The sequence below is a fragment of the Saccopteryx leptura genome, chromosome 1 (genome assembly GCF_036850995.1).
Source record: "Saccopteryx leptura isolate mSacLep1 chromosome 1, mSacLep1_pri_phased_curated, whole genome shotgun sequence".
In the NCBI taxonomy this organism is placed as follows: Eukaryota; Metazoa; Chordata; class Mammalia; order Chiroptera; family Emballonuridae; genus Saccopteryx; species Saccopteryx leptura.
In genome coordinates, this window is record NC_089503.1 from 97,010,315 (window position 1) to 97,025,061 (window position 14,747).

The 14,747-nt window shown below is 41.3% G+C and overlaps 1 protein-coding gene and 1 non-coding gene across 6 annotated transcripts in view; both read right to left on the minus strand.

The window, feature by feature from the left end:
* POU2F3 (POU class 2 homeobox 3) overlaps positions 1–14,747 on the minus strand; it is an 89,060-nt gene that overhangs the window by 41,630 nt on the left and 32,683 nt on the right. For 3 of the 5 annotated variants that reach the window (XM_066371653.1, XM_066371655.1, XM_066371654.1), the window contains exon 3: positions 7,779–7,813. The exons of the other annotated variants lie outside the window; for them this stretch is intronic. In XM_066371653.1, the coding sequence (XP_066227750.1) occupies positions 7,779–7,813 (35 nt within the window). The remainder of the gene's footprint in view (positions 1–7,778; positions 7,814–14,747) is intronic. 5 annotated transcript variants of the gene reach the window in all.
* LOC136390183 (U6 spliceosomal RNA) lies at positions 8,819–8,925 on the minus strand. The gene has a single exon (XR_010748618.1). It is a non-coding gene; the product is annotated as a U6 spliceosomal RNA (small nuclear RNA).

Consider the following 14,747-nt stretch of genomic DNA (forward strand, 5'->3'; position numbering starts at 1 on the left):
TGTTCTTAACAAGGCTCAGTCTAGCCAGTACTGGGGCTATTGCCAGGCCACAAACAAGAAAGAGTTGACATCTGAGCCTCAGGTCAAACAGCCAAGAATATCTGGCAAAGAAGGGCAAATTCCCACCTCTCCAAAAGCAAAGATATCTATCAACTGCTTCACACTCAAGTTGGGGGAAGGGTAAATGGACAGATCATGGATCTCAGAAAAAACTACGTTCCTAGTAGCATCTGCAGCCCATCTAAATGGGTGCAAGCTCAGCTTGGCGGCCACACAGGGAGAAAAGAGGAAAAAAAAATTATGGGCTCTCATTCATCAGAAAATAATAGTAGCTAATGTTTATTGGTTGATTACTGTATATCAGAGACTATTCTAAATTATATATCTTAACTATAATTAACCCTTGCAACATGCCTAGGAAGTAGACACAGGCAGAATCCAATAAATACAATTATTGCTATATTATCTTAACTACAATGAGAAAATCACTTTTGAGAAGGGGGGGCATTTAATCTCACCAATTATCTCCTGCCTGAAAATTCTGTTCTGCGTCTATCTAGGTACTTACCAAGCTTATTCCCTGTTGAGGCAGCATTGGCTTACATACCCTTTGGTCTGACATTTTATGAAAATTTCAGACCTGTATCTCTTTTTGGATAGCAATTCAGTTCTCTCAGGGCAGAAGCTATATTTGTTTATTCTGGGGTGCCCCTTCCCAGTGCTTGGGAGCCTCCATTTTCCACTGACCTGTATATTTCTACGTGGGGTACCTTGCTCTCGCCTCCTAACAGAAGTATGGAAGCAGAAGTCAGATCCTGAAGCAAAAGGAAACAAGCCTCAGAGAATACAGAGTCTCATGTTCTTAATTCTTATCCCTCAAGAGTTTTCACAGGGACGTCTCAGAGTCTCTCTTAGGTTTATTATTAACTTCCTGGCTCTATTCACCTGCTCGATTTTCTAAGACTCGATAAATGAGCTCCATGGTCATCATCACAGCACAAGTTCTTCCCGTACTCCAAAGCCTTTGCTGTGTTTTCTTCCCACTGGATGGTTGCTCCTGTGAGCAGGGACTGTGTTCTCCTCCCCTCTGACTCTCACTGACCAGCTAAGTACAGATTTGTGGAACTAAAAGCAAATGCAATTAGTTAATTTCTCCCTTGCCCACTCAGCTGCTCTGGGTGGCTCTCTGAGAATTCTGTGAGGAGGGAGGCTGGGAGAAGGAGCTTACTGTGCCATCCCTGGAGACCCTCACTTGCTAGATTGAGAGTCTGACCCTGCCTTCCCCACATCTCCCTGGAGAAGTCTCATCATCATTTTGAATCTTTTTATTTTTTGTGACAGACACAGAGAAAGATAGAGTGAAGGAGAGATAGGGACAGACAGGAAGGGAGAGAGACAAGAAGCATCAATTCTTTGTTGTGGCTCCTTAGTTGTTCATTGATTGCTTTCTCATATGTGCCTTGACCAGGGGGCTCCAGCAGAGCAAGAGTGACCGCTTGCTCAAGCCAGTGACCTTGGGCTTTAAGTCAACAACCTTTGGGCTCAAGCCAGTGACCATGGAGTCATGTCTATAATCCCATGCTCCAGCCAGTGACCCCGTGCTCAAGCTGGATGAGCCTGCGCTCAAGCTGGTGAACTCAGGATTTCAAACCTGGGTCCTCTGCATCTCAGTTTAACATGCTATGCACTGCTCTACCGCCTGATCAGGCTCATTTTGAATCTTCAGGGACCTTTCCATAGTCTGAATTTTGTTGATTTTAGAGATGCCCCATTAAGCTAATTAAACACTACAAATCAACACATACCAGGAGCAGCCAGAGAACCACAACAATTCTCATTTAAAAAAAAATGAAGGAAAATCACACCTAGTTAATAGCTAAATGCTATATTCGGGCATACTGGGGTAACTGCTCTGAACTAGAGGCATGGGGTCCAGAGAGAGGCTCAGAGTTGAGGTATTGTTATTGGTACAGGGGAGCAGAGAAGTCTGCCAAGCCTGGGACGAAGGGAAAACCACAGGACACTGATGCCCAGCTTTGGGGCAGGAAGTTTAGGAATAAGGATACCTTCCAACTTACTTCAGCCTCTTTTTAGGACTCAGAGAACTTTCGGGCAGTCTTCTAGTAAGACTGGCATCCAACAACATAAATGGAGACATCGTTCTGATAATCGCCCTGGATGATAAGGGGTCCAGAAGTCGCCAGGACAGAGCAGCATGAGGCTCCTTGGTGTGTACCTGTCACTCTGAAGTCTCTAAGTCCCTTTAAGCCAATTCTATCTCCCAATGTTCTTCTGAAGTTAGCTGTTGATCCAAAAAATAGGAAATGAAAGTGGAGAAACTCTGTGACCAGGAGAGCTGTCCCTGGGCTCCTGAACTCACCAATAGGGCACTCAGCCCCATCTCCCTTTCAGGGGAGCCCTTCTCATCTTCTAAGCTAAACGCTTCACCCATTTCGCTCTTACCTGCATCTCCTACCTCTCTTCCAAGGTCCTCACTATCAGTCTCGCTTATCTCCAAGAGGCTTCTCCTCACACTATCTTCATTTCAGGCCAACACCTCCATCCCATTGTCATCCCACACCTTGAAAGGGAATCCTGCAGTTCTTGTCACCATCATTTCCTTAACTCCTCTTTGCCCCTCAACCACAGCAACCTGGCATCTGCTCTCCCCACAGACACTACAGACACTGGCATAAGGCAATCACTTTCCATCATCACCAAATCATAGCCCATTTTCAGGCTTTGGGCTCTGTGGAATCTCTGTATGCTCTGACCACTCTTGTCTATCCCCATCCTCATGAAAATCTCTCCTTTGTGTGGCTTAACTCCCATCCCTCTGACAATTCCATCTTAGTCCCATCTATAGGTGCCTAGTCTTCAGCCTGTCCCTTGTATGTTCCTTCTCCTCCAGATCTGTCCTTGGTCCTCATCCCATTCTGCATACCCTCCCTAGATGGCCTCACTTCCATGAATACAGTTCAGTGGTGACTCCCACTCTGCATCTTGACCTGTCTCCTGGGCTCTAGATCCAAATTTCTCCCCTTGTATTAGCCATTTAGAGCCCATTGTCTGCCCTTCTTCCTCCTTCAATCATCTGGACAAATTTTCTCTACCTTTTGTCCCCTTGATCTCCAGATACAGAACCGCTAATGCTCAGCATCTCAAGCTAGGGATCTAAGACTCATGCTGAACCTTTTTCTTTCCTTTGCTGCCCATAGCCAACCTATTGCTAAAATCCTCTTGGTCATAAACCAGAAATCCCTCTCAAATCTCTCAATGTCTATTGACACAGGAATAATAACAGCAAATACATACACAGTATACATGGTGGGGCAAAAATAGGTTTACTGTTGTTTTTATGGAAAATGACATAATAATAATACAAGAATACACTGTTTTGCATACTCACAACTGTAAATCTACTTTTGCCCCACCCTGTATATGTTCTAGACATTTATCAAGAGGTATACACATACTCACTTATTTGATCCTCACAATAACCCTGTGACCCATTTTACCAGTGAGGAGAATAAGGGACACAGAAGTTGAAGAATACCCAAGGTTACACAGGCAGGTAGTGCCAAATCCAGAATTCAAACCCACCATCTCATCTCGCGCTGATCTTCTCACATTTCCCCTGAAGCCATGCCCTTTTACAACAGTGAGTCTTCCCACATACTGCCTCCTGTGCCTGGAATGTTCTCGTTGTCCCTCTATGCTAGTCGAACCCCCTACTCTTCTGTTGTCACCTTGTCACCCACTTCAGACACCATCTTTTCAGTGATAGCCTCAGGAAGTATCCCAGAGCTCAGCACTCTTACATCACCCACAGAACTCACTGCACAGCATTGCAATTTACCTTCTTACAAATGGTACCCTCTATCTAGGGCTTAGGAGCAACGAGATATTCAAAGAATGAATGTTCAGCCCCAGATCCAGCCTGCTGGCCCTTTTGTCTCTGTCTCTGAATTTCAAGTGGTTCTTTTCACTGGATCACATAAGAACAAAAAAGATCACACAAGACTGAAAAGACCCATATAAAGTTTCCCCTCAATCTCTACCTCTCAGCATGAAGAAATGAAGACTCTATTTCTCATTTCTCTTCCAATAAATAAATAAATAAGAATGAAATCAAACTAAACAACAGAATATGGCATGAGAAAAATGATGGGACCAAAATACACAGACTGCAAGGGCCTTAGAAGTCATCTCATGTAAACTTTTTTTTTAAATGATAGAGAGAGAGACAGGAAGGGAGAGAGATGAGAAGCATCAACTCATAGTTGCAGCACCTTAGTTGTTCATTGATTGCTTTCTCATATGTGCCCTGACCAGAGGGCTCCAGCCGAGCTGCTGGCCCCTTGCTCAGGCCAGGGACCCTGGGCTTCAAGTCAGCGACAATAGGGTTATGACTATGATCCCACGCTCAAGCCAGTGACCCCGCACTCAAGCTGATGAGCCTGCACTCAAGCCAGCGACCTTGGGGTTTTGAACCTGTGTCTTCAGCATCCCAGGTCAATGCTCTATCTACTGCGCCATCACCTAGTCAGGCCTTTATTTTATTCTTGAGAAAACGGAGGCACAGAAAGATTAAAGGCAACCACTAGCAAGGAGCAGAAAGCACCGGCACCCAGATCCAGGGATCTGGCCTTACTCTATTGCCTCTCAACTTTGTCTTATCTTTCTTGGAGACTGAGGGGGGCCCTGCTTCTTGGTCCCCCAAGGATCCCCATACTGGCACAGGCTGCTTTCTTGGACCAGATGAGCCAACATCCCTTGTTCAGGCAACTTCAGGACTGCAGTTTACCCAGTACCAGGCTGTGACCCCCAATCATACCAACAAGCCTGGGGCCTTCCCACTGGAGCCTCACGGAAGGCAGTGGCTCATCTTTGCTCTCCGGTGTATGCTGATACCTTCCCTGTATCATACTCAGTGGCTGCACCTACACACCACTCTTTTTCCTTCTCTCCACCCCCTGTACCTCCCATTTCCTCCCAGTTAGTCACAGTGAGGTCACACTCAACCTCTGGCTCCAAGGCCTCTCCCTAAAGATGGTGTGTCTGTACAGAGAGAGGCGAGTCGAGAGACTGCAGAGGAAGATTCACCAAGGCATCATGGGAAACGTGGGCTCTGGAGTCAAAGAGATATGGGTTCAATTTCTAACTTTGCCAACTGACCGACTGCGTGACCTTCAGCAAAAAACTCTCAAATCTTTTACTATGAAGAGGAGGCTGCCTGGGAAGCAGTTTTCTCACCTATATAATGGGGGTAGTAATACTTGGTTTATAATCAAGATTAATGAGATGCAGTTACCAAAAACACCCTGCACAGAGCCTGATGGTCAGCAAAATGCTGGTTTTGTCAATGAAGCGGCCTGAGAAGCCCTGGCCTGGAGGCCCACAGGTGAGCTGCTGTGAGTGTGGGCATGTGAGCATCCATGTCTGAAGGCATCTGAGGGAGCAGTGAGAGGGACTGAGGAGAAACCCCAGGGAGGTGAGACTGAGCAGAGGAGAGCTGTAGTCTAAAAGTGTGAAGAAGTGTGGCCCAGCTGAGCCTCTCTGCCTCCAAAATTCCCCCTCTCTTTAAAGAAAAAATCTGTCATGTCTGTTCTTGTTGGTTATAAGAAATCCAAACGCCCTTTCCAGGGGAAGGAGGGAATGACCCACCCCACAAGGCACATCCAGGGAAAGTAAACTCAAGGGAGGCTCAATCCTGGCAGAAGCCAGGAAACTTTCTCCCAACTGGTGGGGAAACCACACCCCAAAAGATATTCAAAGGTCAGAGAGCTCTCTTCTGGCTGCCCCAGGCAAGACGGGGTGCCCCCAGTTCTGTCCTGAGCATAAAAATTTCTCAAGCTTTGAGGTTTTTTGAAGCTTTTCAAAGAAAGTTTACACAGGCAGCTAAATTCACTGGGCCTATGAAGCGGGTCACCTCTGGGCTGGGCTGCGGGGGCCATGTCTTGGTGTGGATGGGCTCCTCCTGGTGCCTCTCCTCCAAGGGCCTGGGATGGGACTCTCAGTGCTCAGGGCAGAAACCACAGGGCACAGGCCCCACCCCAATCTGTTTCGGATTCTCCTTCAGGATCACAGAATCCTTGGGAATTGCCTCCATCTTCCTGCCCTTGAAGCAAACCTGGCCCAGCTATCCCTTAGATAAGAATCTGTCTAATATTTAAAGACCATGAGTGATAAACTGATTCTATAGTCTCCCTCCAGTGTTTAATAAACTGTTTTGGCTGCAAGTACTTCCACATAGCCAACTTAGACGACTCCTTAAATGAAGCCTATCTCTGTTTTAAGTCTGTCTGAGTAAAGAGGGAGAGTAGTTGGCCTCCAATTGTTAGCAAACTTCCCCAGAGAAAAAAATTGCAGAAGTTGCCTGCATAAGAGGTTTTGGCTTAGGACTCAGGTTTATTCCACTCTGACTGTGAAGCATGTACCCAGAGATGTTAGAAAATGTTAGTGCGACATCAAATCACTCTACAGATAAAGGAGAAAAACATATGTCTGAGTTTCACCTCCAGCCCCTCCCCAGATTTCTATCTAAACCTGGGCTCAGATTTTCAGAGTAGAACAAACCCTGATTATTACCCAATGTACCCCCACATTGGGATTATCTTCCCTTCCCCATGGCTGTCTCCCTCTCCAGTCTACTCTCTCTGCCTGATAAACTCCTATTTACCCTTCGGGGCTAGACACAAATATTTACCTCCTCCAGGAAGCCTGCCCTGAGATCCCAGGAGGAACGAACTGCTCCTATCTGTTAGACGCCATGCTTTTTACATACATCCAGTAAGTATGAATGAGATTGTACTATACGTATTTACCTAAGAGTCTCTCTCCTCAGTTTCTCTCCCTCCCTCCCTCCTTTTCCTTCTTATTCTCCCTTTATCTCTACTCCCCTCCCCTACCTTAATACTAGACTGTGAACTCCTGCAGGGGAAAACCATGACTTAATGTTCTTTGTATTCCCATATCTGACATAGCAAATGTTTCCTCTGACCCCACCCTAAACTTATGAAATAAATTCATTCTTCATCTGAGAAAATTCAGACCAAAAATATTATGTGACTTGACCAAGGTAATATACAGAAACAGGTAATCCTAAGAGAAAAGTCCTCTCTTTCCTCTTCACCCTTCCTTTTACACATACACATCCATCCATCCTGCAATCCATCCAGCACCACCTTATCTCACCCCAACCCCTCCCTAATTAAGGCCAACCCACCCAACTTGCTTTCCTTCAAAGGCACCAAGTTTGTGCCTACATTTTCACACTGAGCTGGGTCACTCACTCCTTTCTGAGCTCTTTTTGTTCTGTTTTCCCTTTTTTTTCTACTAGCTTTTTCCTGTAAGCCAGGAGTTCCATGAAGAATCCAGGTACTCCATACTTCATACCTCCATAGATTCCTCTGTACACAGTAGGACCACATAACATAAACAGACTCATCCAAGAGGCAACTCAGGTTGAACTTTGACAGGAAAAGAGCTGTTGTCTTAGACTCTGGACTACATCTGGCATGCAGTCAATTCTAAATAGGTGCTACATTTGTCAGTACTATTTTGAAGGGATATTGAAAAGGAGACCCAGACATTGGATTGAGAGTTAGAGAGGGGTTGGAGGCAAAAGTCCTTTAAAAGCCCCTTCCAACCCTTAAAGGTATGAATCTCTGAATAAACACCCTCAGACTTAATCTTCTTTGTTTCTCCCATACCTGACATAGTACAAATGACCCCCAAAATTTGTAGAATAAAGGTTTTGTTCTGAAAGTCCTTACCTGCCTGTTGAAATCTAGGCTGTTTCGATCATTTCCTGGAAGACAAAAGAAAATATTAGTTGCTAGCAGGATTGGAAGAGACTACAGGTTAGAATAAAAATAGGGTCTTAAGAGAAGCTTGTCTATTTTGAGAAAGAACACCTGCTTTCCCTATGACTAGGACCCTTCTGCTTATCTTGTTTCCTAGAGAGGTCTGTGGAAAATGTCCTCTAGAAATGTAGATAACTAGGGAAAGTGGTGAGTGACTGGTCCAAGATCACAAAGAGTAGATTGGGATGAGAACTTGTCATAGCACAGTTCAGGTTCTGTGGCACTCCCTCAGACAGAAGCTATTGTAGATGCTTAGACAGGCAGGCAAGGCATGACTAGCCATCCTAAAGAAATTTCCATGAGGCAAGAAATCCTTCCACATCCTAGCCCTCCAGAGGTAATCACATGTAGGTCATGTCAGACAGACAGGTGTCAGTCCTGTTTTTTCCTACCCCCTCAACTTTCAATTCTTGTCTTATTAATCTTTTTTTCTTTTTCAGTTGAAAAAGTAAATGTGTGCTTCATAAAAAATAACTTTTGGTACAGAAAAAGTACAAAGGAGCAGAAAAGTCACTCTGCTGAGAGGCAATAGTAATTAATATTTTTGTATATTTTATAGTCATTTTTATGCTTGTTTTTCTAATTGATGAATGCCATACTGTATAGATTATTACCATGACTTTTATAGTAAGAATCACAAGACTTTCTCTTGTATTATTAAGGAACATTAAAAATATTTTTCGGCCTGGCCTGTGGTGGCACAGTAGATAAAGCGTCAACCTGGAAATGCTGAGGTCGCTGGTTCGAAACCCTGGGCTTGCCTGGTCAGGGCACATGTGGGAGTTGATGCTTCCAGCTCCTCCCCCCTGTCTCTCTCTTCTCTCTCTCTCTCTGTCTCTCTCTCTCCTCTCTAAAATGAATAAATAAAATAAAAATTAAAAAAAGATTTGTAAAATATATATATATATTTTTTTCTATGCTTTCAAACATCACTTTTCATTTTTTTTTTTTTAAATATGGAACGCTTCACGAATTTGCATGTCATCCTTGCGCAGGGGCCATGCTAATCTTCTCTGTATCGTTCCAATTTTAGTATATGTGCTGCCGAAGCGAGCACTCAAACATCACTTTTAATGGCTACCTAATATTCTATCCTATTGACATGCCATTATTTGTTTAAACATGTCACTATTATTTGGGAAATTGTTTTCATTTTTGTTATAATAAAGTTTTCTATTCATACAGCTTTCTAGGGCAGGAGTGGCTAAACATTTCTTTAGGCCCTATGGATTTTTGGTTTTATAAAGCCAAGGAAAATGACTACTTATTTCCAGACAAGTGAAAGTGAATTTCACCACCACCAACCAGTATTACAAAAAATGTTAAAGGTACATTTTGTGACAGCAGGGATAGACCTCCTGGAGAGCATTTTGCCAAGTGAAATAAACCAGTCAAAGAAAGACAAGTACTAGATAATATCACTCATATGTGGAATCTAATGTACAAAATAAAATAACAAACAAAATAAAAACAGACTCATAGATATAAAGAATAGAGGGGATGGGGGTTGAAAGGTAGGTAAAATAAGTGAAGGGATTACATAAAGAAAAACTTAAATAAAAGACAACGGTATGGGGACTGCAGGATGGAAAAGAGGGTGGGGGGAGGTGGGAGTGGGTATTCGGTAGAAGGGGGTAGATGGTGATAGAAGGAAACTTGACTTAGGGTGGTGAACACACAATGCAATATACAACTGATCTATTATAGAATCAAACACCTGAAACCAGTATAATTTTATTAACCAATGTAATCCCAATAAAACATTTTTAAAGAAGAAGAAAAAATAAAAATATGAATACTAAAATGTCAATAAAGTACATGCCTATCAAGAATTACTTTAGGCCTGGCCTGTGGTGGCGCAGTGGATAAAGCATCGACCTGGAATTCTGAGGTTGCCGGTTTGAAACCCTGCTCTTGTCTGGTCAAGGCACATATGGGAGTTGATGCTTCCTGCCCCTTCCCCCTTTCTCTCTCTCTCACGCTCTCTCCTCCAAAATGAATAAATAAATAAATAAACTTCAGGTGCTACTCTCTACTAAAAGCAGATTCATTTAAAAAAAAGAATTACTTTAAAGGTAAGTGGAATAAGTGCTCCAATGAAAAGAAAATTGGGTAACTATATAGCTCAGAAAAAAAGGCCCATACATACGACACCTACAAAAAATGCACTTCAGATCAAAATACAGACACAGACTGAAAGTAATGAGATGGAAAAGTATTTTTTATGAAAATGGAAAAAAAGATAGGGTAGCAATACTTATATCAGACAAAATAGACTTTAAAACAAAAGCAATAATAGGAGACAAAGAAAGACATTTTATAATGATAAAGGTATCAACCCAACAAGAAGATATAATCCTTGTAAACATGTATGCACCTAACATAGAAGCACCTAAATATATAAAACAAATATTGCAGACATAAAGAGAGAGATCCACAGTAATACAGTAATGGCAAGAGACTTTAATACCCTACTGATGTCCATGCATAGATCACCCAAACAGAAAATCAACAAGAAAACAGTGTCCTTAAATGACACATCAGACAAGATAAATTTAATGATATTATTGGAACATTTCATGCCAAAGCAGCAGAATATACATTTTTTTTAAGTGCACATAAAACATTTTCCAGAATAGACCACATGTTAGTTCATAAAACATGTCTCAACAATTTTAAGAAGATTGAAATTAGATCAAACACCTTCTCCAATTACAATGGTATAAAACAGAAATCAATAACAAAAGAACACTGAAAAACACACAAACATAGAGAAACCAAATAACATGCTACTAAACAATGAATGGGTTAATGATGAGATCAAGGAAGAACCCATAAGATATCTTGACACAAATGAAATAAAAACACAACAACCCAAAATGTATGGGACACAGTTCTAAGAGGAAAATTCATTGCAATACAGGCCTACCTCAAGAAAAAAAGAAAAATCTCAAATAAACAATCTAAGTTTGCCTGACCAGGTGGTGGAACAGTAGATAGAGTATCGGACTGGGATGCAACCAGGGGTCGTCAAACTTTTTATAAAAACCGCCCACTTTTGCAGTGCTGGTCAACCTGGTCCCTACCGTGCAACCAAACAGCGCTGCAATTGGCCCATCATGAAAGCTGGAACGCCCACTAGTGGGCGGTAGGGACCAGGTCTACCAGCACTGCAAAAGTGGGCGGTTTTTATAAAAAGTTTGATGCCCCCTGTACCAGCTTGAGATGGTGGGATCATAGACATGACCACATGGTCGCTAACTTGAGCCCAAAGGTCACTGGCTTGAAGCCCAAGGTTACTGGCTTGAGCCCAAGGTCACTGGCTTGAAGAAATGGTCACTCACTCTGCTGGAGCCTCCTGGTCAAGGCCCATATAAGAAAGCAATCTGCCTGACCTGTGGTGGCGCAGTGGATAAAGCGTCGACCTGGAAATGCTGAGGTTGCCGGTTCGAAACCCTGGGCTTGCCTGGTCAAGGCACATATGGGAGTTGATGTTTCCAGCTCCTCCCCCCCCGTTCTCTCTTTCTCTGTTGCTCCCTCTCTTCTCTAAAAAAAAAAAATGAATAAATAAATTAAAAAAAAAAAAAAAAAGAAAGCAATCAATGAACAACTAAGGTGCCACAATGAAGAATTGAAGCACCTAAATATATAAAACAAATATTGGTAGACTTAAAGAGAGAGATTCACAGTAATACAGTAATGGCAAGAGACTTGAACACCCTACTGATATCCATGGATAGGTCACCCAAACAGAAAATCAACAAGGAAACAGTGTCCTTAAATGACACATTAAATCAGATGAATTTAATGATATTATTGGAACATTTCATACCAAAGCAACAGAATATACATTCTTTTTAATCTCTCTCTCTTCATGTTTGTCTGTCTCTGTCTGTCCCTCTCTCTGTCTCTCTCTCTCTCTCTCTCTCACACACACACACAAACACAGAGTCTAAAAAAACAATACAAAAGATAAATGAAAGCAAGAGCTGGTTCTTTGAAAAGATAAACAAGATTGATAAACCTTTAACTAGACTCGAGAGAGAGACAAAGAGAGAGAGAATGTGTGTGTGTGTATGTGTGAAAGAGAGAGAGATCAAATAAATAAAATCAGAAATGAAAAGGAGTACTGTAGTGACAACCAACATCACAAAAATACAAAAAAAGTATAGGAAAATTCTACAAACAACTTATATGCCAACAAATTGGAAAATGAAGAAGAAATGGATAAATTCCTAGAAACATACCATCTACCAAGACTGAATAAAGAAGAAAAAGAAATTCTGAACAGATCAATAACTAGACTATAACTAGAATACAGAAGAATATATGAAATTGAATTAGTATTAAAAAAAAAAAAAAAAACTTCTAACAAATAGAAGTCCTGGACCAGATGGATTCACAGGTGAATTTTACCAAATAATTTTAAGAATGAACACCTATCCTTCTCAAACTATTCTAAAAAACTGAAGAGGAGCAAAGGCCACAAGCTCATTTTATGAAGCCAGCATTACCCCGATTGTAAAACCTGACAAAACACTCCAAAAATAAAAATTATAGACTAGTCCAACTTCTTAGAGGGACAAGTGGCGTTCAGCCACCCGAGATTGAGCAATAACAGGTCTGTGATGCCCTTAGATGTCTGGGGCTGCACGCGCGCTACACTGACTGGCTCAGCGTGTGCCTACCCTACACCCGGCAGGCGCGGGTAGCCCGTTGAACCCCATTCGTGATGGGGATCGGGGATTGCAATTATTCCCCATGAACGAGGAATTCCCAGTAAGTGTGGGTCATAAGCTTGCGTTGATTAAGTCCCTGCCCTTTGTACACACCGCCCTACTACCGACTGGATGGTTTAGTGAGGCCCTTGGATCGGCCCCGCCGGGTCGGCCCACGGCCCTGGCGGAGCGCTGAGAAGACGGTGGAACTTGACTATCTAGGAAGTAAAAGTCGTAACAAGGTTTCCGTAGGTGAACCTGTGGAAGGATCATTTATTTTATTAAAAAAAAAAATTATAGACTAGTATCTCTGTTGAACAAAGATGCAAAAATTCTCAAAAAATAGCAAACAATTCAGAAATACAATACATTAAAAAGATTATACACCACGATCAAGTAGGGTTTATTCCTGGAATGGAAAGTTGACTTAATATCTATAAAATCAATTAACATGACACACCACATGCATAAAAATGAAGGATAAAAATAATATGATCACATCAATAGTTACAGAAATAGCATTGGACAAAATCCATCATCCATTTCTAATTTAAAAAAACTCTCACCAAACTAGTAATACAGAGAACACACTTCAGTATGTTAAAGGCCATATATGACCTTCACAGCTAACATTATATTCAATGATGAAAAGCTAAAATCATTTTCTTTAAGATCGGAAAAAAATAGGATTGTCCATTTTCACTGCTTTTATTCAAAATAGTAATGTAAGTCCTAGATACAGAAATCAGACTAAATAAATAAATAAATGGCATTTAAATTGAAAAAGAAAAAGTAAAACTTGTCATTTGTAGATGCCATGATACTATACATAGAGAACATTAAAGATTCCACCAAAAAAGTATAAGAATTGATAAATGAATTCAGTAAAGTAGCAGGATGCAAAATTAATATTCAGATATCGGCTGCATTTTTATACACCAATAATGAAATCTCAGAAAAAAATTATGAAAACAATTCCCTGCTTTTTATCCTTGGCTGCTTAAACATCAGCTGCTAATCATGAACAATACACTAACTATCCAGACCAGAAAGTTCATGACCAACAGACTGTTGCAGGGGAAATAAATGGTCATCAACATTTTTCACCCTGGGAAGGCAATAGCACCTAAGACAGAATATGGGTAAAACTACCAAAAATGTACAAGACCACACCAGATGTCATCTTCATGTTGGATTCAGAACCTATTTCTGTGGTGGCGAGACAACTGGCTTTGGCATGATTTACTCTTCCATGACTTCACAAAGAAAAATGAACCCAAACATAGACTTGCAAGAGATGGCCTGTATGAGATTATCTCAAGAAAACAGCAAAAAGAATGCAAAAACAGAATGAAGCAAGTCAGGGGGAATGCAAAAGCCAATGTTGGTGCTGCAAAAAGTGAGCTGGAAATTGAACAACAAAGGAAGTAAAGATTCTTCAGTGACTTTGTCTGTGATGATTGTGCAGATTTTTCATGAGAGAATTAATAAACTAAAAACTTTTATGTAAAAGAAAACAACAATCCCATTTACAATTGTATCAAAAAGAATAAAATACCTAGAAATAATTTAACCAAGGACATAAAAAACCTATACTTGGAAAACTATAAGACACTGAAGAGTGAAACTGAAGAAGATACAAATAAATGGAATCAGACATCATGCTCATAGAAAGAATTAACACCATTAAAATGTCTATATTACCCAAAACAATCTATGGATTCAATGCTATTTTTGTCAAAATACCAATGGAGATTTTCACAGAACTAGAACAAATTTTCCAAAAATTTATATTGAATCACAAAAGACCCTGAATAGTCTATTCAATATTGGAGAGAAAAAAAAAAGGATATTGAAAAAAATGTTGGAGGTATTATGCTACCTGGTATCAAACTATATTACATATCCATAGTAATCAAAACAGCATGGTAGATCAATGTAACTGAATAGAGATACCAGAAATAAATCTACAGCAATATGGTCAACCAGTTTATGACAAAGGAGGCAAGAACATAAAATGAGGTAAAGATAGTCACTTTAATAAATAGTGTTGGGAAAACTGACAGACACATGCAAAAGAATGAAACTGGATTCTTTTCTTTTTTTTTTTCTGAAGCTGGAAACGGGGAGAGACAGTCAGACAGACTCCCGCATGCGCCCG